Consider the following 25,944-nt stretch of genomic DNA (forward strand, 5'->3'; position numbering starts at 1 on the left):
GGCTAACGGCAGATCTCCAAGTGACGCGTTGAACCAAGCAAAAGATGTTACAAAACTTGTTCCATGTCAAGTGCTTGGCTCACTTCCTTGCGTTTTCTAGTGGGCTTCTTTTCACTTACGTAGTTAGGAAGGAGAGCAACACAGCGTCGATGGCTGGATCGAGATGTTCATTGCAGGGTAAGAGTTGGCGAAGATCACTGCGAGGCTCATCTCGCTTGCAAGATCCGCGCCTGAGCTTATCGTTGTCCAGACATGTTGTTGTCGAAGAGGTTCAGGGTAGCGTTGAGTGATGTCCTCAATATCTCATTCTTCCATTGACTGTTTGTACTGCAATACTATAATATCCCATACGATATTTGCAACAAATGAAGCACGCCTTTGAGATGTATAATAGCCGTAACTGCTTTGATAGTCACACTCAGGGCCTATGAAGTTATCTCAAGGTGCTTAAAAGAGGAAGGATAGAGTTTTGAGTAAAAGCCAGGAAGCCAAGTGGTATATACAACAGATTTCAACTCATATCTAAGAAGTTATAGCCCCAGCACGGCATATCTTTCCGTCACTTCATAACATACGATTCTTTCAGTGCTCTCGTACGATCCTGTTATTGATCCTGTCTTGTGAGAAGACGATACGGCCGTGTTTGAGATGATCCGTGCCTTGTTGTTGACAACTGTTAAGCCAGAACGAGCAACTATTTAGAGAACATCTCTCAACTTGGACGATTCTGATGTCACTTATCCTTAGAAAACGAACGATTCTGAACTCACTTCTTGCTGTTGCTCATACGACTTAGTCTACGTTTTTCTGCTCATCTGAGGAGGTTTATAGTTCGCTGTTTGTGTATTAAATCCCATGTTCCCGCGGGAATGGCGAAATTATGATAGTCAATTTTATTCACTATTCTCACTCTCTATTTTACCCAAAGGATTCTACCATTGATAGCGCCGCGCTTCCATGAATTCTTGAATGAAGAAGAGCAAGATCAAGTGGAAAATTCTCATTTCGCCTGGGGCTGCCCTGAACCCCCGTGGATAGAATTAACCGGCGACCCCATTCGCGAGCCATCGGTTGATCTTACCACGAAATATTCTCCGTGATGGAGTTTTGAGTTCATTATTTTCTGGGGTCGGGTTCCAGGCCTAGATCTATCATCTTGGGTTAGCTCAAAGATACGACTTAGACTGCTTAGCCATGCCCTGCCGTACCCCGGACTCGCCGGCACAGACCAGCTCCAGCTCTTTACAACTCTCGCCTAAACTTGCTTCTCCTCAGGAAATAATCCCTCTCTAGCTGAAGACTAGACGACTCGTTATCGATTTCCTACGGTCATGTATCAGCAATTGCAATCAATCGGTCTCCGCCGTCTCCATTTTGATTATTGGCAAAAAAGCGTTGCAGCGATTGAGGATGTTGTTGTTACGAAATCGCTATGTCCGTATGACCATTCAGGCGGTCACTGCTCCGGCATTTGAATTCCATCAGGAACAAGCAATGCAGACATCAATGTTTCGTCACCTCCGATCATGTGCTCGGGTGCATTTAGACCGAATTCTGTTTCAGCCTTGTCCAGGGCGTCTGGAGATTCGAGAAAGCAGCAACTTGAGCCGAAATGCCAAAAATAATCAATCTCGAAGCTCCGATAAGGAACTGCCGGTTTCTAGATATTCATGATCTTCAACGCGAAGTCCTTCCTCTGTGTCTGGGCATCTGCAGGTCCGGAACGGTCTAATTGCAACATCACCAAGACACGGAGGTTGGTTTGCTTTGACGTGGGGGAACACGATACACCTCGCCGTGGCGTAGACAACAGCAAGACCCCTAATCGAGAAGTTGACGCGCAGACTAACACCAACTAAGAGGCCGTCATCTATGACTCTTGGAGGGTCCAATTGAGGCCGGACATGGCTTGTCAAAGGGGGTGAATGTTGCTAGCCGGGCCCCAAAGATAGCCTGGCCGATCATGTGACCGGTCGCCAACACCGGAACAGAGGGCCACCTGATTGCGAGCAACAACTCAATCTATCGAGACGAGACGGCGTCAGGTATCAGGTGGCAAGGGGGTGGTTTCAATGTTGGCGATAGAGTATGGACACGCCCTGATTAGCTTCAGATGTGCCAGATGCACCAGATGCAAAAGAAGTATTTAGAAGACGTCTAGATCCAACCTCAATCGAATTATTATCATCATCAACAATCACTACTCTACCATTCCAACCAACAGGACTTTTATATAAGACTTCGAGTCCTTATCTCTTGTCTTCACATCTTCACTCTTATCTTCATCAAGATATCCAACTCCTCTTCCTCCTCCTCTCTCACACACAATCACATTCACAATGGCCCAGTCATTCTTGAAACGATACTTTGGCCTCGGCGGCTCTGCTACTCCCGCTGCCAGCCCTGTCACTGAGAAGAGCGCCGTTCGTGCTCTTCCCGCTTCATGGTACACCTCAGTCGAGATGTACGAGCTTGAGAAGCGCGCCATCTTCTCCAAGAAGTGGCTCCTTACCACTCACCAAGCCAGAGTCCCCAACGCTGGTGACTGGCTCAAGTATGAGATGGCCAACTTCGAGTTTGTCATTGCTCGCGACGAGGATGGTAACATCAACGCTTTCCACAACATCACCCGCTTCGGTACCTTCCCCATCGTCGCTCCCGAGCAGGGTGATCACGGTGATGCCAGCACTGGCTTTGACCAGAAGCAGAATGGTCTTCTCCCCATCCACGTTAAGGTTGATGCTCGTGGCTTCATCTGGATCAACATGGACGGCGCTAAGACCCCTGAGGTCGCCTGGGAGGATGACTTTGACAACCTTGACACACATGAGCGCTTCTCCTACTACAACTTTGACGACTACCAATTCGATCACGTCTGGCAGATGGAGGGCGACTACAACTGGAAGATCCTTGCCGACAACTACAACGAGTGCTACCACTGCAAGGTCGCTCACCCTGATATCCCCACCATCGCCGACCTCAACTCTTACTGGGTCGAGACACAGAAGTCTTACATCCAGCACTTTGGTGCCCAGCGACAGGATCAGATTGACCGCGGATTCCGCATCGCTGTCACATATTACCTCCCTAATGCCTCTACCAACATCTCTCCTCACTTCTTCATGATCCAGCGCTTCGTTCCTCTCAGCCCTTCTCGCTCCATCATGCGATACGAGTTCTTCCGCAACAAGAACTCCAGCGACGAGGACTTCAACCTCATTACTGAGCTCTACAAGCGTGTCATGTCCGAGGACAAGTACCTCTGCGCCAATGCCCAGAAGAACGTCAACGCCGGTGTCTTCATCAACGGTGAGATGCACCCCGAGATGGAGCAGGGTCCTCTCTTCTTCCAGCAGAGCATCCGAGAGCAGCTCCAGAACCATCACAAGAAGGAGCAAGAGGTCGGTCACGAGATCTGGCCCGCCCAGCAGGAGGCTCCCCAGACCACCATCAACAGCAAGGCTACAAGCTCTGCCAACTACTCATCGGGCATTGAGATCCGGCCAGCGCACAAGGCCATTGTTGTTTAGACTTGGGCATGACTTACTGATTGAATTGGATTACATGGGAGGATTTACAAGATAAAAGCGAGTTTTGCTCTTTTACACAAGATTGCATTGTTTATTCATGACATATTATGACCCAGCAGATGCTTAATTAGCTATACTATTGCATCTTGCAACATTTCTTAGATAGAAATCAAAACCTTTACTTTACAAAAGCTCCTTTGACCATTGTGACATGCTCTGAACAAACAAGCGGTGAATGCTCGGTCAAGAGATAACAAGCTCAGCTATCTTGGCTCCCACCACGATAAGGCCTTCACACCACAAGGTGAGGCTGAAGCCGGACCGGGATACCGTGATAAGCCGGCAACTGATCGACAAAGACCGTGCTTGTAGCTGCACGCCCCGGACAAGAAAGTCCTTGGGCAGCTCGGTAGTGATATTACCCAAAGCTTAAATCGAGATTTTCAGTTGGAGAAGAGATAACCCCTCACAAGAACCAGAAAGACCAATCAGTCTACACCCTTCACTTGCACACCGTCTTGTTTCGTGTTGGAATGCTTGTGTGTAGCGCTAGTGATGCAGCACTTGTTGGGGGGTTGCCATCCATAGACAGTTGTTGTGTGCCTGATTTACCGTAGCATGTTCTGATTCTGGGATTGCACACCACTAGTTTGGGATTCCAACAAAGAGTGCGCTGGCTATGCTTGTAATACCTATAGCATCGCTACGTCGTCCTCCAGCCTTTCCACGTCACCAATGACGATCAATTGGTGGGAGGCTTTTGACTATTGAACATTCCGCCAGCCATGGCCGAATATTGATGGCCAGATAGCTTGGACTGAAGGAGATTGCCGTCGGTGATGGTTACTCATGAATCGAGATTCGGTCGTTACAAAGGGCACCGCATATCGGCACGCGTAATCGTATTGCTGCGGCGGGAGCGAAATTACTTCTCATCCTCCTTGACCCCATGATCTCCAGACTGAATGCTAAAATTAGAGCCACGATTGACTTTGGTAAGTCTAGCCAGACAAATGTCCATTTGATCCTTGATCCAACCTTGATCAAGACACTTTTCGTGAGCTTATAGCTTCCTCTGTACCAAATCACCTCAGTGATACAATTTCTATCTCAAGAAACTATGATGAACTTCTTACATACAAACACTGATAGAATGGAGGGGATCAGTAGCTGAGCCTACACCTTCAATGTCTTACCACAGAACCTTAAATATGGAGGGCGAACGAGACTATCGGACCGGCCAGGGAGGCTGCAAAGGTCACAAGGCCTGGGCACCTGATACCCGCCTCGAGCCAGCGCCCTAGAATTGAAAGCCTTCACCCTTGGATTCGAATCTTTAATGAAAAGACGGATGTTGGCAAGGGAGCGCCGGCTCTAACAATTGCGATGCCGGAACCAAGCCAATGAGTCCGTACCAGCAAAAAAACCAATGACAGCAAAGGTGCTGTAGAGGATGCGGAGGGTGTTTGGAAACACCACTTTACTAAAGGGTTGAAGAATTTATACGAATCTCTTCGCCCCGAAAGCCCGTGTTGGAGTCTGAAGATTGCTAGGTGATGTCTTTTACATCAGCGATGATGAAGCGGGACTGTAGCAAATGAGACCGAATCTAACGAGGCCTTTATATCAATGCCTTCATTATAGTCCATGAAACTTTGGGTCAGTATGTATTGAAGCTATTGATTGGGCCAACCGAGGTCTCGGTCTACGCCAAGGCCCATTGCCAACGTATCATTCGTCACTATGGACTTTCTAACTCCGTGAACTGCACTGATAAGATGCTGCTTGATAAGTGTGTATCTGTTAGATAGTCAGGCTCTGTTTATTGAGCTTAGACAACATTGCACAAAATGGCACGAGGCATAGCACTCTTGCAATTGCAATGATGCTGTGAACACCACGTCAGATGAGGATCCTGCTTTTCGTCTATGTGGCGTGGCTCCATGATGTTATAATATATCCGTACCGTTTCTTACAAGAGATTCTATTTCTATTCCATCGTGCCTGTCATACTTTAGGGATCTCACAACTTTTCTTCGCCAGAGTTCAAACCAATTTCCTACGACGGCCCTACCAACTATCGTAGACTGCTCCAAGCCGTCGCGTCTCATAGAAATCTCGGTTCAACGAGACCATGATCACCAGTTCATGACGACGATGCTAGCCAATACAGTAATGTAACAGGGAACCTGAAGGTTTGTGATGCCATTTCGTCAAAGCCAAGTCTTCCTTAAGATGATAGGACACAATCACTTACATCACATCTTGCTAGTAAAGTATGATCTCTATGGGTAGTAGCATTTACTTGAACATGATTCGCGAACTGGCGGTCATTTGTTTGCGTGCTATGGACCCCCAATCACGCAACAGGAGATAGCTTACCAATGGAGTCCTCATTATAGCCGCAGCTGTTATACAAGCCAACTGCGTCTCGATGATAATTCCTTAGATTTAGCCTGTCGGAGTTCTATTTAATCATAGAGATCAATTCTATATCGACAAGTATCATTGGTCCCCCGAGACATATGGCGTTGATAAGATTGGCCTGGCAACACAAGATATTGATCTGAGAACTTCCCCGCTCCGAATCATGAAGAACCCAAGAGCTCTTGCGTGCTATAATGTCGTGCATGAACGCAATCACCGTGCATCTGGCGTAATTTTCTCAACCCGATTTCGGATCTGACTGCCCCGAGTCTTCCTCAGTGTCGACTGCGTTTATATCAGTCGCATAGCCTGTCTCCGTTACATTTTCCGATTCATCTATATTCTGTATCTCTCTTGAGCCTCATCGTTTCACAAATGCCTCATAACATTCGACACGTCGCTGTAATTGGAGCTGGCCCGGCTGGTGCCATTGCAACTGATGCGCTGGTCAAGGAGGGGGCGTTCGATACCATCCGGGTATTCGACCGCAGGTCTGCTGTCGGAGGAACTTGGTAAGAGACATTAGCTTTCTGAAATTCAATGCATCTCACGGTCTAATAGGATTCACACGCCGCATCTACCACCAGGAATTCCTTCCTTGGAGAGACTAGTTAACGGAGAGGCTGACAAGGAGGTCACTGTTCCTGAGGATCTACCAGCGGTTACAGCAGTCTCTGAGGTAGTGAACAGCCATCAACACCGATTCTCAGACACCCCGATCCACGAGAATCTTCACAGCAATATCGCGCCTGATATCATGAGTTATACTCAAGAGCCCTTTCCTAAGAAGCTCTCACAAAAGACTCTAGATGAATATGGACCAGACTCACTGTTTCGTCATCACTCTGTTGTCCGTGAATGGATAGAGGGTATATTCTCTCGTTCTGGTCACGACAAGTTGCTTGAGCTGGAAACGACAGTCGAGAGAGTCGAGAAACAGAATGGAGAGTGGGTTTTGACACTTCGAAAGGTACTTAAAGGTCGAAACTACTGGTGGATAGAGACATTCGATGCTGTAATCGTAGCATCAGGCCACTATAACGTCCCCTGGTTTCCAGAGGTTGAAGGGCTGTTGGAATTCGATCGGAGGTTTCCTGGCACGATCCAGCACAGCAAGCATTTCAGAGAAGGATCCAAGTATAGAGGAAAGGTAAGCACAATATCCGATGTATTACATCGGGCCACACTGACGATGGAAGCGAGTTATTGTGGTTGGAGCTTCAGTCTCCTCCATCGAGATCATTCACGAGATCCTGGATGTCGCGGATGGGCAAGTCTACGCCTCCATAAGAGACCAGCCCATTCCAGCCTTTGGGTGGGTTCCTTTCGAGCATCCCAAGATCGCCATCAAGCCAGCCATTCAACGCTTCGATCCAGAGACTGGCCGTGTGCACTTCACCGACGGTTCATATCTTGACAACATAGATCATATCATTTATGGGACTGGTTATACCTTCAGTTTCCCCTTCATCCCTGCGGTCCAGAAGCGTGTCAAGAATGCCTATCGTCGGCTTCCTGGTGTATATCAGCATACGTGGAATATTGAAGATCCAACGCTGACTTTTGTCGGAATGGTAGGTCTTCTGACTTCCAACTGCTTCTTAAACTGACTTAAACTCGCAGCTTGGAGGAGGTTTCACATTCCGTGCCTACGAGTGGCAAAGCGTAGCCATCGCTCGTTTTCTTGCTGGGCGTGCGAAAGCACTGCCCTCTATCCCGGAGCAACTGGAATGGGAGCGGCAACGTGTGAATGAGAAGAGAGGGGGGAAGGATTACTACTCTATTGCGCCCGACTACGAAGGCTTCTTCGAGTATCTGAGGGGCATCGCTGGAGAACCTGCTGAAGGGACATCTGGACGCAAGTTGCCAGCATTTGATCCGCAGTGGCTGGTTATTTGGGGTGATATGGTGGCACCAAGGTTGGAGAACTGGAGACGAAAGAGAAAAGAGGCCGAGAGCAAGCTTAACCTGAAGGCTAAATTGTAGATACTAGGTTGTATAAGTCTTGAAGACGGAAGACGGGAGTAGTGATCTTGTCAAGCAAGTTTTGCCCAAAACTGACTGTCTTCGCGACGATACATGATAGTCTTCAAAACCGACCGCGAACATACTTTCAGCAATAACTGGCTCAACAGTAGAAATAGATCAAGTGGCAAGGCAGTGAAATTCGAGATGCTTACGAATTTAGACGGGTTCGTGTTAGCCACGGGACTCCATCTATGAGGAGGGTCGGCACCAAATATTTACGAGCATGCGGCTAGGATCATGAATACCAAAATATGGATTAGATTAAGAACCTGAAAGCAATGTAGCTCTGATGTGCAACGCCAGTCGTTGCATGCCACTATTAACTCAAAACCATCCTATCCCAACATCCTAGAACTCTCAGAAAGAAGCATCACTCCGAAATTTTCTCCTATAACCCCAAGAATATGTAGTTCATTAACACATTTCACCCAACAGGCACTCTCTCCCGTTTATCGTCTCGCAAAGCAGCACATGATGCCGGTTCGTCCAATGAACCAGAGGAAGCCGAAGAAGCGTACAATAGACAGCACAGCTGTCGAGTAAAGAAGAACACGGAAATATGTAGGCGTACGGACGTCTGATGCTTTCTGAGTAGGGTTATTAGTATGTTGTAGAGGATAAGAGAGAGAGACATATATAGAGATAGACTTACCGAGACGCCGAGTGTGATGAAATCGTCTGTTGTGACGACGACGATGAGAACAATGTTGCAGAGAAGCCAAAGAATAACAAGACCAGTTCGGAAAGACTTGTACGAATCTTCAACGTCCTTCTTCTCGGGCTTTTCTTCTGCCATTTCGCTCATGGGTGCGAGAGCTCGCCAGACGACCTTCTCGAACTTGCTGTCGATATCCTCCTGTTCCTGCTCAATTTCTTCAACCACAGCTTCCTTGCCCTTCTCGTCCTTGACAATCATGGCTGAAGGCAGAGCTTCGGCAGTATCAGAGCCCTTTGTTCCCCATGACACATCGTGCCAGTTGTTGAAGGCGTAAACCATCAGGATGTTGATGTAAGTTGACATGAGGACGAGATACTGAGGGAATGAGTGGAACATGTGCCACGGGTCGAGGTATAGGAAGGACGCGATATAGTTCAGACCGTAGATGGTGAAGAGGGCAATAATGATCAGACCCGCGACTCCAGTATCGCCCCCGAAGAAACTATCAAAGAAGGCTTTACCGGACGCGAAAGAGATCTGCTCCTCAATGGGCGTTCCAGTGAAAGCTCGGTATACAAGATAACCGGTCAAGACGAGAAGATACAGCTGGATTAGACCAAAGACCATGAAAGAGAGGACGTAAGTGTATTGTGCGCCCTTCGGTCTATTTCCGAGAGCGAGGACGAATTGAAGGACGAGGAAGGCGATGTATATGTATTTGATCAAGACGTTGACAATCGGCGTGGCTGTATCGCCAAATGGCCAACCATGGTATCCCGAGAGAACCTGGGGCGTTCCGACGAGCTTCATGATGATGGTAGTGGTGAGGTAGAAAGACGCGAGCGAAAACCAGGAGAACGTGACATTGACCAGATTATACACGAACTGGATGTGCAAGAAGAAGAGACGGATGAGGTTATGCCCCGATCCATACATTCGGCCAAAGTGCATGAGGGAATAGAGCGACATGGCGAAAGATCCGTTGAGCCATCGACGTCGCTGGCCGATAAACTCAGCAGCGCCTTCGGGAACATCAGTCTCGCCCTTGGAGGCCTTGATGTAGCTGAGATGCCACTTTTGACTGGCCTTTGCGACTAACTCGAAGCACAGAATGCGATCCTCGGCAAGGAACATGTTCTTTTTGAAGATGTTCATGCCGTCGATACCCTTCTTGCCCAATGACTTGGAGAGCGTATGGTCGCCGTGAAAGTACTGCTCCAGAGGTCTACCCATGATAGCGCGGAAGCGATACGCCGAGAAAGCACCAGGCAACACACTAACGTATCCAAAGGCACTCTCGAGCGGTTTATCGAGGACGTTGGAGATCTTGTACTCGAAATTCTGCACCGCGACGAGCGGATTGAGAAGCATCTTTCCACCCTTGCCAAGCATAACGTGGATCTCTCCACAGGCGCCGCCGAGATCACGATCGTTGTAGAAGCCCTCCCAGAGGGACAACAGGGCGCGCGGGCCGGGCTTCGTTCCGGCATCAATGAGAATGGCGACCTCCGGGTTAAGAATGCGGCCAAAGGCATTAAAGAGCCAGCGATGCGAATTGATCTTCTTGCTGTTCTTCTGCTTGAGGCAGAAGATAAACTGTACGGGAGGCAGATTGCGATGAGGCTTGTCGGGATCGGGACGGACGAGCTGTTGATCGGGCGTTACGGAGACTTGACTGGTGTACTCGAAAATATGGGCAACGGTTTCTTTGCCGTTGACGTCCTTTTTGAGAACGCCATCTTGATAGATACCAACTGTCGCGAGCACGTCGAAAACGTTCTTGTCGACCTTGTCGATACCGTCAAAGACGAGACAAACGACGATCTTCTGCCACGCGGGGCCGCCCTTGTTCCAGAACTTGGAGCGCTTGAGGTTCACAATGTCCCGAATGTTCTGCATCGTTCCGTGGAGGGTACGCGCAAGTAGCACCTTGTCCTCGTTGTAATAGGTGATGGCGATGAGCAGCTCTGTATGACGGTTGTACATCTTGGGCCGGAGGTTGAAACCGTTTCGCAGGGTGAAATCGTTGGGGTCGCATGTAGCAGCTGTGTAGCGCATCTTTGTGAACTCCTCCTCCATGCTTCCGGGGCCGCTTCTGTATCGCGGTTCGACGGCGTTCTTGATGGCGCTGGGCACGGGATAGTCGATGCTGAGGACGGAGCCCTGAACGAGCTTGACCTTACGGGTCTTTGAGCGACCGAGGCCACCTGCAAGCTGATTCTGCTGTTGTCGCATCATCCAACTCTCGTCGACGTCGAATTCCTGGTACGTTGAGTCGGGGCGCCCATGGGCAAAGTCTGGAACAGAAAGAGCCTCGCCATTCTGGCCCCAATCTTGCATCGTAGGCGCGCGGTGCATGACGGAGAGACGAGACTCTGCCAAGCGTGAAGCTTCGACATCGTACTCAGGCTCTGGGTATTCGTAGCCTGGAGACCCAGGCATGCGACAGTGCTGATCAGCAGGGTAATGCCCAAAAGCACCAGGTCCATAGCTGTTGTGGCCAAAACTGTGGCCATCGAAGCTGTTCTGGCCTACGCTGCCTTGGTATGAACTGTGTAGGAGATCTCGGCTCGACTCGTTCTGCTCGGGGACGGGTCGTTGTGCGCCCAGCGGAGGAGGGGGAGACAATTGGTCATAGTCTGGTTCGTAAGGATTGCTCACAGGAGAAACACGAGCGGCGGCTGTTTCGTCAGATTCGCGAAAGTGGTACTGCAGAGAAAGCGCAAGATTAGATCGCTGTGCAATTGTGTTGGAGTCGCCGTTGAGAGAGCTAACTTACAGCTTGGCCAGCCGGTAAATCTTGCATTTCCCGTGGCGCATCATAGTTTGGGCCGTTATCTTGGCCTGGCGGATTAAAACCCATGATTGCGTTCTTCTTTCTCTGCCCTCAGTCCAAAAAAAGACTCCAAAAAATGACTGAGCCAGCGAGAGTTATTATGTGCGACGATATTCGTGATCCTCTTCTTCTTTTTACAAAAAACAATCCCCAGGTAAATTTGCCGATTATGACATGCGATAAGATGAGCTTGCTATCGGAAGTGCCGGGCTGTGATGCAATGCGGCGCCTAAAACGGGAATTAAACGAGGGACGGTAAGAAAAAAAATTGGTATTACGATGGACGGAGTAAACCCTCTTTTCGTCAAGATGTGATGCCGACTTTTGTTACGCGATACAAGAAACGAGAGGATATTCTGTGATAGACACAAAAAAAGAAGGGAGAGAGAAGAAAGAAGGGGAAAAATCAGGTGAAAAAAACTGGACAGAGCTTGCTAGAGGGGGCGTGCTACAGTCAGTACAGTACAGTACGTCGACACAGGTCAACTTGCTTTGTGAAGCTTAGAAAAACACAGTGAGAACTGGACGGGCATGGATCCAATCCTTGCTGGGTCCAGAGAGATCGACCTCCGCCGCGTAACTAGTGTCTCCATATTATGCCAGCATTTGCAGAATTGGTTGGTCCATGTCTGTGGTCTGTGACGTAGAGTCTCTCATCATGCTAATCCTGTCAGCCAAAAGGTCAGAAGAGGCGAGAGAGGGCGATGCTACTATTTTTGGGAGGGTGACACATGGGCACAAGCCTCGTATACACGCAATTCTCTGCTGCGTCTACCCATTGTCATGCAATCCCATGCAATTTCTGATGCGTCTTCTTCAAAGAAAAGTCTTTCAGAGGCATGCATCCATATTTGATCGTGGCTTACTCTCGATTTAACGGGCCGTTACGTCAAAAGAAAACAAAGGCGCCTTTTTAATTTTAGGCCTGGCTTGGGGCGTTACAAGTAGAAACATGACCCGCCCCACCCACTGCTCCGTCCAATGTAGGTACAGCACGCTACAGCGGACTACGGGGACTTACAGCACAGTATCGCCCGATGACAGCACAGTAGGTACCCCACGGGAAGCAGGGAGCATGGATGTCACTCGTATCTGAATGTTTCTTAAAAATAGAAAAGACAGAAAAACTCAAATGTCGGGGGCCAGATTGAGTCCGAGATACTGGTAGATTGAATTAACGTTACCCGTGGTCCTTGATTGAGATCCAGCGTCTGTTCGTTCACTGACTGTTGAGATCCAACGGACTTTGGCTACACCAAAACCGCTATAGCCTCCCCTGTCATCTTGTTAGTGCACTGACGCCATCATTTTCCTGTTTTTCCCCTGCATTTAACAATTCCGCATAAACAACCAAGTCCCGAAAAGAGAACAAAAAAGAAACCTCAAACAGGGAAAAACAAAGAAATCAGAGTGAATGCAACTTCAGTCACCCTATTCAGAGGTCGTTTGATGTCTGGTCAAATGCTCACAGACATCATCTGCCATAATGACGCCATTCCCGCAATTCGGATCCTTTTCATGTTTTTTAGGCGACGCCGCAGTGACTCGACTTGACTTGACCTGACTTGACCTGACTTGACACGGGATGGAAAATAGCGCACCCCGACCGACCTTCAGTTAGTTTCTAGAACAAATCATCGGTCTGCCCGTTTCATAAGAAATCCGTCGTCTTTTGAATGCGCGTTTGGGCTGCTACACGAGGTCCCTGCCAATATCGCACGATGGAACAGTGCACCCTTGCATTGCTCATCTCGTTTTCCGTCAAGTGCAAAGACCATGTCAGCCCTGCTAAGAAATTGGTCAAACAGTCCACAAACAGGGCTAAGATGGACGTTGAGAATGCGCTTCCATGAGCTAAATCGATCGCGCGACGTAAAACGGCCAAAGCGACACTTGTTGTCGGGTTTGCTCCGGTCATTGGAGGTGGTCACGTGTTGATATGGTACTCTTGTCCTGACGCGTGTCATTTCCTCCAGCCCCATCTTGCTGAGTTTCCGAATCATGCTGTTGTATTCGCACTTGTTATGCGTGATACGAATCCGACCTTGATGTACATGCGACCTCAATTATGTGCGCAACACAAGATCCATTCCACATTATGCACAATGCTTCCCGATATCATCAAAGCCCCAAGATTCCCATTTTCCATCATTAAGTACCCCGACGGGGGGGACATCATCGCCCAATCGATTCCAGTTAACACCACTTGCAATGACACCGTCCCGGGTAGCGCCATGAGATTACAGACTGAAACTTCGTAGCTACAACACTCATCATTCATCCTTTTCGTGACAAGCCTTCTTGAACTCCTTCAAAATTGCCTGTAGAATTGTCAGTATCATTCGTCACCATGGACAGTCGCACGTACATCGAAATCGTGATCTGCCATTGACATGAACGCTGGAGACCTGTCCAACTTCAACTTGCCAACACGCGGGCTCTTGATCCCAAACGCGATTCTCGCCAGAAAACGCGCATCATCTCGGATGTCTGTTGATATCAGTACCTTGTTGATCGCTGCTCTGTCAACCTGCTTGGGCGACGACGGCGACAACTTCACGGCTGCGCCTTTGAGACAGAACGTGCAGTGCCCGCACTTCTTCTTGTCCTCTGGAAGATCCATGCCGAAGTGCTGTGCGATGGAGAGGCCAAAGCATTTTGAGGCTGTGACGAAATTGGTGACATCCTGAAGTCTATCGAGAGCCTGCTTCTCGCGCCTCTTAAGGTCGTCGTAGAGCTTGTCTGTGAGATCGTCGATTGCTGTGTCTGTCTTTGGTAGCTTGCCCATCACTTTGTACTTCTGCTCGACTCCTCCGACGGTGAGGACAATAGCTCCGCTATTGTTGAGATCATTGAGGAGGTTGATGATCTCGTTTCGTCGTAAACCCTCATCGTTGGCGACCTTCGTTGGGTCAATCGAGTGGAATTTCTTGGCCTTCTTGGCATGCTTCAGAATGGCCTTGCTCTCTGACGTGTTCATGCTCTTCAGACGGGGGTAGTATTGTCCATGTGCTTCGAACTTGTAAGAACTGTACTCTGGCGTTGTCGCGCGGATGAGATTGAACCTGAGTTCCAGCGCAGCGTAGATGACACTCAGGGGGCTCATGCGGATGTCGAATTGCGATGACTGGTGGTAGTGACTGACTTTGAAAGTTTCGCCGGGCGGCAGTTTGACAACATCGCCATCGAATATTTCCTTGAGGAGGTTGCGTAACGAGTTGCGAGACGGTAAGTCTCCACGCGCAAAGTTCTCTTTGATCCAGAAGTCTTCTCGGCAGAGGTAGAGCATGCAGTAGCTTGGCTTGCCGTCACATCCGGCACGACCGACTTGCTGGCAGTACTCCTCGACGGTACTCGGGATATCCCAGTGGATGATGTTTCGAATATCTGCACTCGTCAGTCATATGATCACAGAGGCGCCCGCGTCAACCAACCTGACTTGTCGATACCCATGCCAAATGCAATGGTTGCAACTACCTAGGCCGTTGTCAGTACTGTGTTCCAGTCTCGGATCCAGACAAGCCCACCGTTTGGATTCTGGAGCTCATGAAATCATCTTGAATCAGTCTCTTCTCATCAACTTTCATACCGGCGTGGAAGTGGGCGGCGGGGACCCCCTGCCTCGAGAGATGCGCCGCCAGTTCTTCGGCTTGCTATGTGAAGTATCAGCGTTGGAAATCACTATCGGGTACAAGGACTGAGCAACCTTTTGGAGAGTCGTATAGATGAGTGTCGAGCCGGGGTGCGTTTTCAAGAACTTGAACAGAAGCTCATACTTGTCGTCCTTGGCCTTAACAGCCTCGGCTTCGAGTCGAAGACTGGGGGTGTCAATGAAATTCTCAGGGTATGTAGCGTAGGAACTTACTTAGGGCGGTACACTGATGTTCTGAAAACACCTTCGTCGGAAATGTCGAAGGCTTGGCAGATGTCTTTGACGACTGGTGGTGTAGCGGTGGCTGTTAGGCAGATGACTCGCTCGGCCTTGATCTCCTGAACGAACCGGGCAACTTATCTTGAGTTAGCGTGGGTCATTCAGCTAGTGCAGTGATACAAACCCTTCAGATAGTCAGGGCGAAAAGAATGTCCCCACTGTATCAAGGTCAGGAAATGTGCTACAGTCAACGGAGGAGGGACATGCCTCTGAGATGCAGTGGGCTTCGTCCACGCCAATCATTCTAACTCCTCCCTTGACACGCTTCATCGTCTCAACGAACCCTTCGTTGTTGAGGCGCTCCGGAGCGCAATAAAGTAGACGTAGCTTTCCTTCTCGCAGATCCTTGTTGATCTTCTGGATTTCATCCCAGCTTTTCGTGGAGTCCATGCACTCTGCTGCGATGCCTCTCCGCTTGAGCGCATCAACTTGGTCCTTCATCAGAGCAATGAGAGGCGAAACGACGATAGTGATACCCGAGTCATTGGTCTGTCGTTCTTTGGTCTGGAGGTCCATTTCTGGAAACGCGATGGCAGGGATCTGCTAATGTCAGTATGGGAGATCGGCTGATGTTGGGACGAGAGAGTTGAAACGAACCTGGTAGCAAAGTGACTTTCCGGCGCCCGTCGGAAAGACCGCAAGTGCATTCTCTCCGTCAAGAAGTCTGGCGATTGCAGCCTCTTGCTCATGGCGAAACTCTTTGTAGCCAAATTTGTCGGCCAACAGCTTTCGCGCAAGCTGAATTCGTTGTGTCTCGCCAAGTCGGCCATTTGAACTACCGAGGGGCCCATGTCGAGCCTTTTTAGCAGGTGCTTGATCTTGAACATCATTCTCCTTGTCTCTGCTGTGCTTCTTGGTCGGATTCATCAACCCCGCCTCTTCGAGTTCGTCAAAAATGAGGTCATCTTCATCAACGTCGTCAAAGAGAGCGTCTCCAGAGTCGAAGTCTTCGTCGGATAGGTCCATTCTGTGATCCGATACGCCCGGATGAAATAATAGAAACAGAACTTTTAAAACAATGTCGCGTGAAACAAGATTGGGAACAGACGACTAGCGATGCTGTGAGAATTCTTGGTAATTGGTGGCAATTAACTCCAGAGGTGCCTCAGGGGACGCGTACTGAGAGTTACGCGGTGACGCCTGATCACGTGGCCCGTTGTTTGCGAGGAAGGTAGGGTGGGGCGAGTACTCGGTGACCCATGACAGAAATAGACGATAGGGCGCTAGCTTAAGGTGTTACAGGTTGTGCTTGATTTGGAGATAAATCTATCTCACCTGCTCCATTAATTTCTCAGCCAAATGCACGTACCCTACATCACCGCTTTCTTTCAATATTTCTTGTCCATTTTCTTAGCGCTCGAGTCGGGCTGACCCCCGTGATAACACAATTGGTACCTTGATATTCTTTTTTTTTTTTTCAATATGAATTTGGTGGTAAAAGAAGAGCATAGTCGAGTTGATCAGTGATTGTGTCCATAGTCTTGTGTTGAAATGGGATGAGAGTACGATAAAAGTCCGCCTACCAATCTTTCTCGTACCAAGACACGTCGTTCTAGCACAACACAACACCACCCTTTCACATGCACAACATTGAGATTCCCGGAACATTTATCCTCCTCAGTCGCGCATCAACTGCCCCAATTCGATCGACAACGTTTCTCGTTCCAAATGGCTACACTGTGGGGAAGCATGAAAACGCTACGTCATAGATGCGAAGTCATGACATTGACAGGATGAGACGACCCTGATAGTCCGAGGAAAGGTAATTTGAAGGTTGCGACATCATAATTCTTATTTTATTATCCAGATTCTCAACGCCACCCTCACATGAAACACCCATGACGTTGTCATGTACTCGTCCTTCAACATACAGATATAAGAACAGCCGTCTAAACGCCAAGAGGCTCATCTCTCGCCAGGCAAACAGAAAGATACCTTATTCTTTATTTCTGCCAATCAATTATTGCCAACATTAAAAATGTCGGGTTATGCGCAGAACGAGCGTGGTCAGGGCATGTCTCACGCCACAGCTCCCTCGAAGCTCTCTGAAGGTGTTCAACGACAAATGCCCAAGGGTCTTGAACATGCTCTTCCTGAATCTGTACGTCTTTTACAAGCAGTCTAAAATCATTATGTCTAACGTTTCAGATTCACCCCACTGAGTCTACGCCTGGCTCATCTGGCGGCATCTCATATGCGAAGGGCGGGGAGGCATCCCTGTTGCCACAAAAGGTGCAGGAAAGTTTGCCTGAAGGGGTCAAGAGAGCCATTCCCAATGCCATCCATTATACTGGAGACAAAGTCGATTCGAACGACAGACACTGAGGTGGTGACTGGGTTTGCGGTCTGGTATTTTGCAAGATGCTGAACATCATGGGGAGGTAATGAGGTGTATAAACATAGGGAGAAACTAATTTTATTGAAATTTCCCAATTCTCTGCTTGCGACATGCTAAAGCTTGTAGGGCGGAATAATAAAACAAAAGTCGAGATGTTATACATGGGTGATGTAAAGTCCTGGTTCCAACAGCATATGAGGTTTGACAACCATGCAACCCCATTGAACTACAAATACAAAAAGAGGCCAGTTGCCAGAATGACTACTGCCGTGATACCATGGTTAATGCTGGCACTGGCAGCCTTCTCTTCTGCCTCTCCTTGAACATACTCCTTATTCGCAAACTGCCGCACAATAACAGCATCACCAACTCCGACAAAGGTACCGAGGATGAAGCAGATTCCCATGCACTTCTTCGTAACCGCCGCAGCTAACGGGCTCACTTGACAGATCGGGGAGAATTGCCAGAACGCATAGAGACCAAGAGTGCTGAGACCTGTACCGATGTTTCGTAGTCCAGTCGCGTAGATGAGAGATTTCTGGAAAGCTTCGGACTGAGACGAAGAGGTCTTCTCAGTCGCTGGAGCGTGAAGACCAAAGAGGCGCATGGCATTGTAGGGAGACACGAAGCTGTAGATTCCAATGCTCGTGCCGGTTATTCCGAAGAGGAGGGGAAATGCCGTGATGACAGTCGTGGTGGTAATTTGAGCGGCCATTATGATTGGGTTGTTGACGCAAATGCGACTTGGTCGAGGAAGTTCGTGATAATGTAATGGATTGCCTGACTTTGACTGAAGAGATGGTAGATAGCATTTGTGATTGAAGAGATGACGATCACGACAGTGACGTAAGAGGTTGACTTGGCGATCCGCTCTTGTAGATGCATATTCTGTGTAAATCGCTAACGCTGGCTTGGTGGGTGGACTCCGCACCAAGAGAAGCGCTGTCAACGGCGCTATGTGAGGCGTGCTTGCTGTTTTTCAGTGCAAGACGCTTAGTACAATAACCCGAGGAAAATTTCAGACAAGTCTTGTAAATTTCTCGTAGAAAATTGTTTTATTCGGGTTATGGCGGGAAGTGATGCCACGAGGGTTCTATCTAAGCTGTAGCCTCACGATCCTTCAGGCTCAGATGGTACTTAAGATATAGCTGTATCATCTTGGAATGCACCAAAGGAAAAGTCCTAAGTGATCTGCGTGCCGAGGGCAAAAAATGCCAGTCAATGAATGCAGCTTTTGCAAGATTCTTGAAGCCTTATGTAAATTGCTGTGAGTTTTGTTCTGACCGAGAATCTCCTGGCTGGGTTTGGAGAAGCTTCTGGTCTGCCAGATAAAGACACTGCATTTATTTAAAATACATATTTGTTCCCTATTTCTACCTCGAGCTGGGTCTTTCCCTGAACTGCTCTTAGACACGAAAAAGGGTAGAGCCAGTGGCCAAGCTCTGTTCGAGGACACTATGCCAAGGGAATGGACTTTTTAAAACGAAGAATACCATCTCACTAAGCTTCCACTCCCGGAAGTGATGTAAGAGAATTAGCGCAATGCGAGCAAGAGGTCGGTTCATGGAATGACTGTAATACTCGTCACCAAGTTTTGACGAACTCTCTGCCGTATATACAAGGCTAGGGCGTTGAACGAAACCTCGAAACCCAGCATCGTATCATGAAGCCCCTTATCATGGAGAAATGGCAACACCTTACTCCAAGGGTGAGGTTCATTCGTGCGCGCTACACCTCTGGTTCCGAACAATGCGGTAAGCAGATATTGCACTTCGGCACTGAACAGCCGCCCAGGAACAGTCCCCGTTTGCCGATTCCCAAGTTTCAATTGCGTCTGCCTAAAAGCCTCTAATTTGCTGGGATACGATAGCGGCGCCGAGTTCTGCAGGTCAGCACAGACACAATCACGAACCCCTGGAGTGTTTCCGAGGCTAAGGACGACGGCTGCGTGCTAAGAAAGCATGTGAGCCATGGATTGACAGGGCTATTCATTGAGACAAGCTTGCGAGACCGCGCCATCACATGTCGTAAGAAATATGATTGCGCAGTTATACGAGTATGAGGAGGCATCGTTGTTTGACCAACGGTGCAGTACAGTGATGTGAAACCGGCAGCTGAGATAGTTGTTTAAGAGACTTCGCGACGGGCCGAGTTGTTGTTACAGAGCTGGTGTAAATACCCTTGAGAAGCCTGAAAATTGGAGTAGGGTCGCACTATCCAGATATTGATGGTGAGGACCATTCAATTGACCAAAGGTTTGGTAGAGTTCCATACTGAATCTATCCGCGTTCTCGCATTGCCCAACAGGATCGTGTTCGCACTGACCTTCGGGGATACAAAATGCCGTGATGATCAAGATCGATAGTTCCATCCGACGGAAGTGCTCCCGGCGCGATCCAACATAGCTCAGGCAAGTCGCGCCAGATCAGAGGGTTACATGGACTGATAGACAGCCCTATAATTGCTTCGTATTGCTTCAAGGTTTAAACTCCGTGTTAGCGTCTTGCTCGCTGGACTGGGGTTTCAGCAAGTGCCTGTGCGTCGCGGTACCCTCAGCGTTGAGCCGGCAATTAGTATGGTAAAGCAGCCGGAAAGGCGTTTATTGTTTCAAGCTACTGGAAATTGAACTCGAGTCGGGCGAAACTTCAGCTAGTAATGGGGCGATATTCAAGCCACGCATTGTCTGTAATTCCAGCGTTGGTGGAAGCGCCTAGTCAGTCCCTGCGCTGATCTTTACAGCATGCGCCAATCGCGGATTCCCTGTAGTTTATCTTTGTCAGTTATTACGTATCGCAAGCTCCCTGTTGATCATCGACGGGGAGTCGGGGGCCATATCCTAGACCTTGAAGATGTCTTGCTGACTCGCAGAGATTACCGACGACACTCGTTCCCAGGTTCTTCAACAATCCGGGGTTCTTCACGGCCCATTCATGCTTGGTAAAGTCAATTATGTGGGGTGTCGCCGGCATTGCTCCTAAGCACTTCCCATCTTGAGGGCTAGCGCTCGTAGATCTTCAAGCCACCGTGTACTCTCGGCTAGTGTTCTGACTCTGCTCCTTAGCGGTGACAATCATCATCTACCGAGAGACAGGGTGAACAGCTGAGCTTTGCTGCATGTTTGGTACAGACGTTAGCAAAGCCAATTTAGATTGGGCTCATGCACGATACGAAAACTACCCGTAGCTGGCTCCCTAAAGAGAGCTGCAGGTATATAGTTCCCATCATGTCGTATCCTGACCCTGGAATTCTTCCATCATTTGTCTTCTTAACTGCCCAGCATGATTGATCTGGCATCAGTTTACTATGGGTTATTCCTCGGTGTCTTCATCTTCACGTTTGCAAAGGCCGTATCACAGACCAGAGCCATCTACAAGCGCACTCACAGCCTTCACAATGCCTACCTTTACATGATCTGGACCGAGGCCGTGGTCAACTTCGTCTTTGCTCTCATCACATTCCTCTACCTCAATGGCATCATCCCTGGAAAGTGAGTACCCTGCTATCCCCTCTCGCCGTCTCCCTTGCTTATCATCCAACAGTCTGGGCTTTCTCCTCGCTACCGTCATCCTGTGGTCGATCCAGACGCAACTACTCCCTCAGATCATTGCCAACCGAGTGTCCTTGATCATGACGAACCGACGCCGAGCGAGACACCTGAAGTGGGGGCTCGTGGTCTGCATTCTGTTTGTCAATGGCGCCGTCTGCTACATCTTCACCGTTGCACACCTCGACACTGCTACACCTTCGCAGAAGCATACGAATATGATATTCGAGAAGTGTGAGAAGACGTTCTTCCTCATCATCGATCTGGCACTCAACATGTACTTCTTGTACCTGGTGCGGTATCGTCTGATTGCCGATGGCCTGAATAAATACTGGAGACTGTTCAATTTCAACGCTGGAATGGTATTTATCTCGACATCGATGGACGTCCTTCTTCTGGGGTTCCTCAGTCTACCAGATCCTTATCTGTAAGTCTATTGCACACCAGGGGCAGAACTTTGCTAATATTAGAGCAGATACGTCCAATTTGCCCCTCTTGCATATATCGTCAAGCTCTACATAGAACTTCTCATGGCAAACCTAATCTCCAAGGTCGTTCGAGGTACCTCTCGTAGTCAGGGAGAAGGATGGTATTCTAGCAGTCGGGACAAGTCAAACCCAACAAACTATGGTCTCACGTCCCGTGTAGTGGTGACTACCGGTCCACCTGTCCCTACCCGCGGAAGCAACATCATGAGTAGAATGGGTAAAGATGGTAAAGACCTAGAGAGCAACGAGGGAAACAACGGATCACAAGTTCATCTAGCGACATTCCCGGAACCGCATGGTATCACAAAAACTGTTGAAACCACAGTGGTAGTGGGAGATGGAGAGAGTGATCGGACCTTTTAATTAAGTGGCGGAGGCTGGCTACCGATATCGCAATTTTATAGGATCTCGAATGTTAGTAACTAAGGAGCTAGTGTTTAGCCCACTACAATAATATAATGTGAATACGCCGTATATTCACTACTACATTAACATTCGGATTCATTAATTCATGTCGCATTGATACAGTAGAGTCGTTTAGACATTAATGCCATTTGAGGTAACGGGATCGTTTCAACCACGGTTTAAAGGTCAATGTGAGTAGAGCTGAGACAATTCATTCGGGTGCTAATCAGAACTATATAGAAAACGGCTATATCTACTATTCCAGACATCGTCAGAAAGTGACAGGCAGGTCCACGATTCCGACATCCCTGTTCAAAGGCGTGTAGTTGATCTTTTCCAGTGGAACCGCAACCTTGAGATCCGGGAACTTCTGATATAGTGATGCTATAGTACGTTAGTCATAGGTATCCCAAGAGTTGAAGATATGTATACATACAGAACACAGTTGTGAGTTCAGCCTTTGCAAGATGCTCTGCGATACATCGGTGATCACCGAAGCCAAAGCCGAGAGGATCTTCAGCAGGCCATCTGCGATTCATGTTGAATTCATCGGGATTCTCAAAGACTTCCTCGTCTCTGTTGGCTGACTGGTTGGATGCAATGATGCCTTCATTTGCACGGATGAGCTGGCATGGGGTCAGTCGGATCGGATCTTCCAGTCACATGAGTATGTTACTTGCCTTGTCACCTATCATGACATCTTCCTTGGCGGTACGTTTGATGGCCAAGGCAGAAGCAGTGTGGTATCGACAGAGCTCCTCGACAAACTGAGGCGCAAGGGATGGGTTGGCCTTGAGTTGCGCTAGCTGATCAGGGTGCTGAGCCAGAGTGGCGACGCCCTGAAGTTGTCAGTAAATGTACGATAGACTCATGAACAAAACCACATACCAGTGTAATCATGTTCACCATCGTTGCGTTGCCGGCGACGAGAAGTAAGAAAGCAATCTGCACAGCGTCTGACTTGTCGATAGTTCCAGGCTTGACCTGCTCAGTGCAGAGCTTGCTAATGATATCATCCTTTGGCTCTACTAGACGCTGCTCGACAAGCGTTGCAAGGTAGTCAAGGAGTTCCCTATCGATTATCAGGCCTGAAAATGCTCAGATGACTCTCAGTTGGACCTACTGGTTGGCGGCAGACGCTTCTCGGGCAGTGGAGCTACCATTTGTGCGAATGGCGTTCTGATGCGTAAGATACTCGAGATCATTGAAAGGAACGCCGAGAAGTGTATAGATAATCTAGATCGATATGAGGCATGTCCTTTCAAGAATGGTCTGCCGTGACTTACATAAGAAGGAACAGGGAGTGCAAACTCCTTCACAAGATCAACTGGACCATTGGCACATCCCTTCTGCTTCATCTGCTCCAGTAGATCATCGACCGTCTTCTGGATGTAAGGTTGCAAATTCTTGACAGCTTCTGGGGTAAATGTCGGTTCTACCATGCTCCTTCAATATGTGTCAGTCTGCTCCCAGAAAGCAAGGATAATAAGGTGCTTACCTCTGATGCATGTGCTCTGGGGGATCCATGTCCACAAATGTCAGCTTTGCCTTGGCTGCTTGCTTTCCACCGGCGCTAAGCTCAGGAAAGCCTTGGCGAGTGCGGACCTTGAATCAGGTTAGGACCAGCAGGGTCCATCAGATCATATCAGATCATACCTTGGAGAGCTTGTCAGAAGTAGCTACAAAGCAGACATCTTTGTGCTTAGTGACGAGCCAGGCGAGAGAGCCATCAAATAGCTTGACTTGAGATACAGGATTCGTAGCTCGAAGTTTGGCAAACTCGGCGGGTGGCTCGGGGCCAGAGGCGCGCGAGAAAGGGAAGCTCGGTGCGTCAGTTGCCATGGTGTAAGTTCTGTTAAAACGCTGTAAACTGAAGAGTGCTCTTTTGTTGCGAAGTGCGAATTGAAGCTTTGTAGTAGCCATGGCGATGGGAATAAGAATGAGAGATGCTGGAGGGTTATATTTGTTGGAAGTGAAAATCAGGTGTGGAGTATGGGTATAGAAGTATTCCATATTCATCCGTATTCAATGAGATCACGAGATGCAATTGATTTCCAATCAAGTTCCGATCTGTCTCAGCTTATGCTTGACGATGGCATTTCCGCTGCATGAGCAATCCGGCGGACGAGTCGGATTGCCAGGTTTACAGTGGGTGTTACAAATATCGGCATTATTACTTGTCAATGCATTGATGGTCGTACTGCTCGGGAGTTCACGGCCACGCAAAGACGTTGGACATCTTCCTACTTTTTGGACTGTATTAGCAGTGAAACTTGACCAAAACCCTCTTTGCTCCAGTTGCTGAAGTATGAGTTACTTTAGATGCCATTCCAAATTTCGCTCTCAATCAAACTTGTTTTGTCTCTTCATGTTCTATTTGCAAAATTGCGCAAGAAAATTCCATGATCTGAGGACGCAGCCTGTCATTCCTTGGAGATGCTGATTCCCGCGGAGATGCGCAAACGCAGCCTTTAAATACCTACGACAAAATGATATGATTCCATGATCTGTCATCAAAAAGCATCCCACCCACTAGGAATATATTCATAGTGCTATAAGCAGCCACATGATTCGACTCTTAGTCAACCCACGTCATCTACGCATCTGGCTGCAATTTGCCTTGTTCCGCCTCCTCCGTACTACTAGACATCGCGAGTTGGTGATTGAATATAAGGAAGAATACGGAAACAAAATTAATTCTTCCTGCGTGTTCCGACTCTTTGTCACGATGGCCGTTTACAGAGGGTAATATGCCCGAATGTCAACCCGAGCCTAGACCTTGGCCCGAATACGACAACGCGTCGTTCTTCGCAAATCGATACGTTCCCTGCTCTGTCTAGTTTCGCCGCATCGGAGATCGTTGAGAATGAAATATGAATAAGGTAGGCAATCTAAGGGAGGCAAGAAAAGTTAGGATCTTAATCCGAAGTAACAAAATCTCTTAGGTAAGTCTAGCCTGAGCTTAGGGGGCTCTTTATTATGTTTATTGCATCCTATCTTTAAGTCTCAAGTCTTACTGCTCCTTAAAGGTAACTCTATCAAGTCGCTCTTCTGCGTCGCGACCTTGGGCGACTCTTTCTCTCAGTGTAAGGGCTTGAATATGGCACTCATACTATATGAAAACCATGTTTAGCGTGGCTCGCGTTTTCTACAAGGAATTTTATCGAAGAGTTTCGTTACTCTGGTTTTGAAGCAAGGGCCGACTTGTGTCAACTTTAGGAGGCCGATTCGAACCCCAAGAGATACCTGCGCTGGCTATGGGTTATAAGCACGAAACAAACGGTTGATATACATGCCCCATCACTCGGGGTTGGGATGATGGACTAATTTAAAGTCATTAGAACAACTGTCATTTCCAATATTGACTGATTCGCCTTCCAATAGGCAGATGAAGGCCACGCTCAACAGTTGACACAGGTATCCGCCGAGTCTTGCATGGAAGCCTGTTAGTAGTCGACGTCTGATATGTCGAGGGAACGCCTGTTGGGCCTTGCATTGACAATATTGCTTCAAGGCCCGTGGGATAGAAAGTACTTGATGAGTTGTTGGGTTTTATCCGGTATTGAGCATTGAAGATATCGGAGGTCTTATCGAGATAAAATGGCGATTGATCGGCCACTAACGTCCAGTAGATCCAGTTGCAGTCATGATATCTCACAATAATTTCCCAGCAATTTGTTATCGACAAGCTGCTCGACGAATGACGTCTGAGAAGCATTCAATCGCATTTGCCTTGTACACAACACGCATTTGACCACC

At 48.4% G+C, this 25,944-nt stretch overlaps 8 protein-coding genes across 8 annotated transcripts; 4 read left to right on the forward strand and 4 right to left on the reverse strand.

Annotated features, from left to right (window-relative positions):
* Positions 1-2,339: 2,339 nt before the first annotated feature.
* Positions 2,340-3,530, forward strand: FMAN_14765 (uncharacterized protein; the record flags this gene model as incomplete). Its single annotated transcript, XM_041822939.1, has 1 exon — positions 2,340-3,530. One exon carries the CDS (start codon positions 2,340-2,342, stop codon positions 3,528-3,530), a length of 1,191 nt encoding a protein of 396 aa, XP_041688569.1.
* Positions 3,531-6,332: 2,802 nt separating this feature from the next.
* On the forward strand, positions 6,333-7,943 carry FMAN_14764 (uncharacterized protein; the record flags this gene model as incomplete). The annotated part of the gene is made up of 4 exons (XM_041822940.1): positions 6,333-6,469; positions 6,519-7,107; positions 7,157-7,531; positions 7,581-7,943. The coding sequence occupies 4 exons, from the start codon at positions 6,333-6,335 to the stop codon at positions 7,941-7,943; spliced, it is 1,464 nt and encodes a 487-aa protein (XP_041688570.1).
* Positions 7,944-8,434: 491 nt separating this feature from the next.
* Positions 8,435-11,506, reverse strand: FMAN_14763 (putative chitin synthase class III, family I; the record flags this gene model as incomplete). The annotated part of the gene is made up of 3 exons (XM_041822941.1): positions 8,435-8,572; positions 8,638-11,352; positions 11,423-11,506. The coding sequence occupies 3 exons, from the start codon at positions 11,504-11,506 to the stop codon at positions 8,435-8,437; spliced, it is 2,937 nt and encodes a 978-aa protein (XP_041688571.1).
* A 2,246-nt stretch (positions 11,507-13,752) lies between these two features.
* FMAN_14762 (uncharacterized protein) lies at positions 13,753-16,376 on the reverse strand (the record flags this gene model as incomplete). The annotated part of the gene is made up of 9 exons (XM_041822942.1): positions 13,753-13,800; positions 13,848-14,866; positions 14,914-14,956; positions 15,007-15,132; positions 15,186-15,297; positions 15,345-15,486; positions 15,535-15,568; positions 15,618-15,950; positions 16,008-16,376. The coding sequence occupies 9 exons, from the start codon at positions 16,374-16,376 to the stop codon at positions 13,753-13,755; spliced, it is 2,226 nt and encodes a 741-aa protein (XP_041688572.1).
* Positions 16,377-17,388: 1,012 nt separating this feature from the next.
* FMAN_14761 (uncharacterized protein) lies at positions 17,389-17,735 on the forward strand (the record flags this gene model as incomplete). Its single annotated transcript, XM_041822943.1, has 2 exons — positions 17,389-17,511; positions 17,559-17,735. 2 exons carry the CDS (start codon positions 17,389-17,391, stop codon positions 17,733-17,735), a joined length of 300 nt encoding a protein of 99 aa, XP_041688573.1.
* A 239-nt stretch (positions 17,736-17,974) lies between these two features.
* FMAN_14760 (uncharacterized protein) lies at positions 17,975-18,463 on the reverse strand (the record flags this gene model as incomplete). Its single annotated transcript, XM_041822944.1, has 1 exon — positions 17,975-18,463. The coding sequence occupies one exon, from the start codon at positions 18,461-18,463 to the stop codon at positions 17,975-17,977; it is 489 nt and encodes a 162-aa protein (XP_041688574.1).
* Positions 18,464-21,026: 2,563 nt separating this feature from the next.
* On the forward strand, positions 21,027-22,143 carry FMAN_14759 (uncharacterized protein; the record flags this gene model as incomplete). The annotated part of the gene is made up of 3 exons (XM_041822946.1): positions 21,027-21,235; positions 21,288-21,719; positions 21,768-22,143. 3 exons carry the CDS (start codon positions 21,027-21,029, stop codon positions 22,141-22,143), a joined length of 1,017 nt encoding a protein of 338 aa, XP_041688575.1.
* Positions 22,144-22,456: 313 nt separating this feature from the next.
* Positions 22,457-24,108, reverse strand: FMAN_14758 (putative cytochrome P450 55A2; the record flags this gene model as incomplete). The annotated part of the gene is made up of 8 exons (XM_041822947.1): positions 22,457-22,569; positions 22,622-22,811; positions 22,884-23,024; positions 23,074-23,257; positions 23,309-23,421; positions 23,472-23,631; positions 23,684-23,790; positions 23,842-24,108. 8 exons carry the CDS (start codon positions 24,106-24,108, stop codon positions 22,457-22,459), a joined length of 1,275 nt encoding a protein of 424 aa, XP_041688576.1.
* Positions 24,109-25,944: the final 1,836 nt, after the last annotated feature.

Source organism: Fusarium mangiferae, assembly GCF_900044065.1.
Source record: "Fusarium mangiferae strain MRC7560 genome assembly, contig: FMAN_scaffold014, whole genome shotgun sequence".
Taxonomy (NCBI): Eukaryota; Fungi; Ascomycota; class Sordariomycetes; order Hypocreales; family Nectriaceae; genus Fusarium; species Fusarium mangiferae.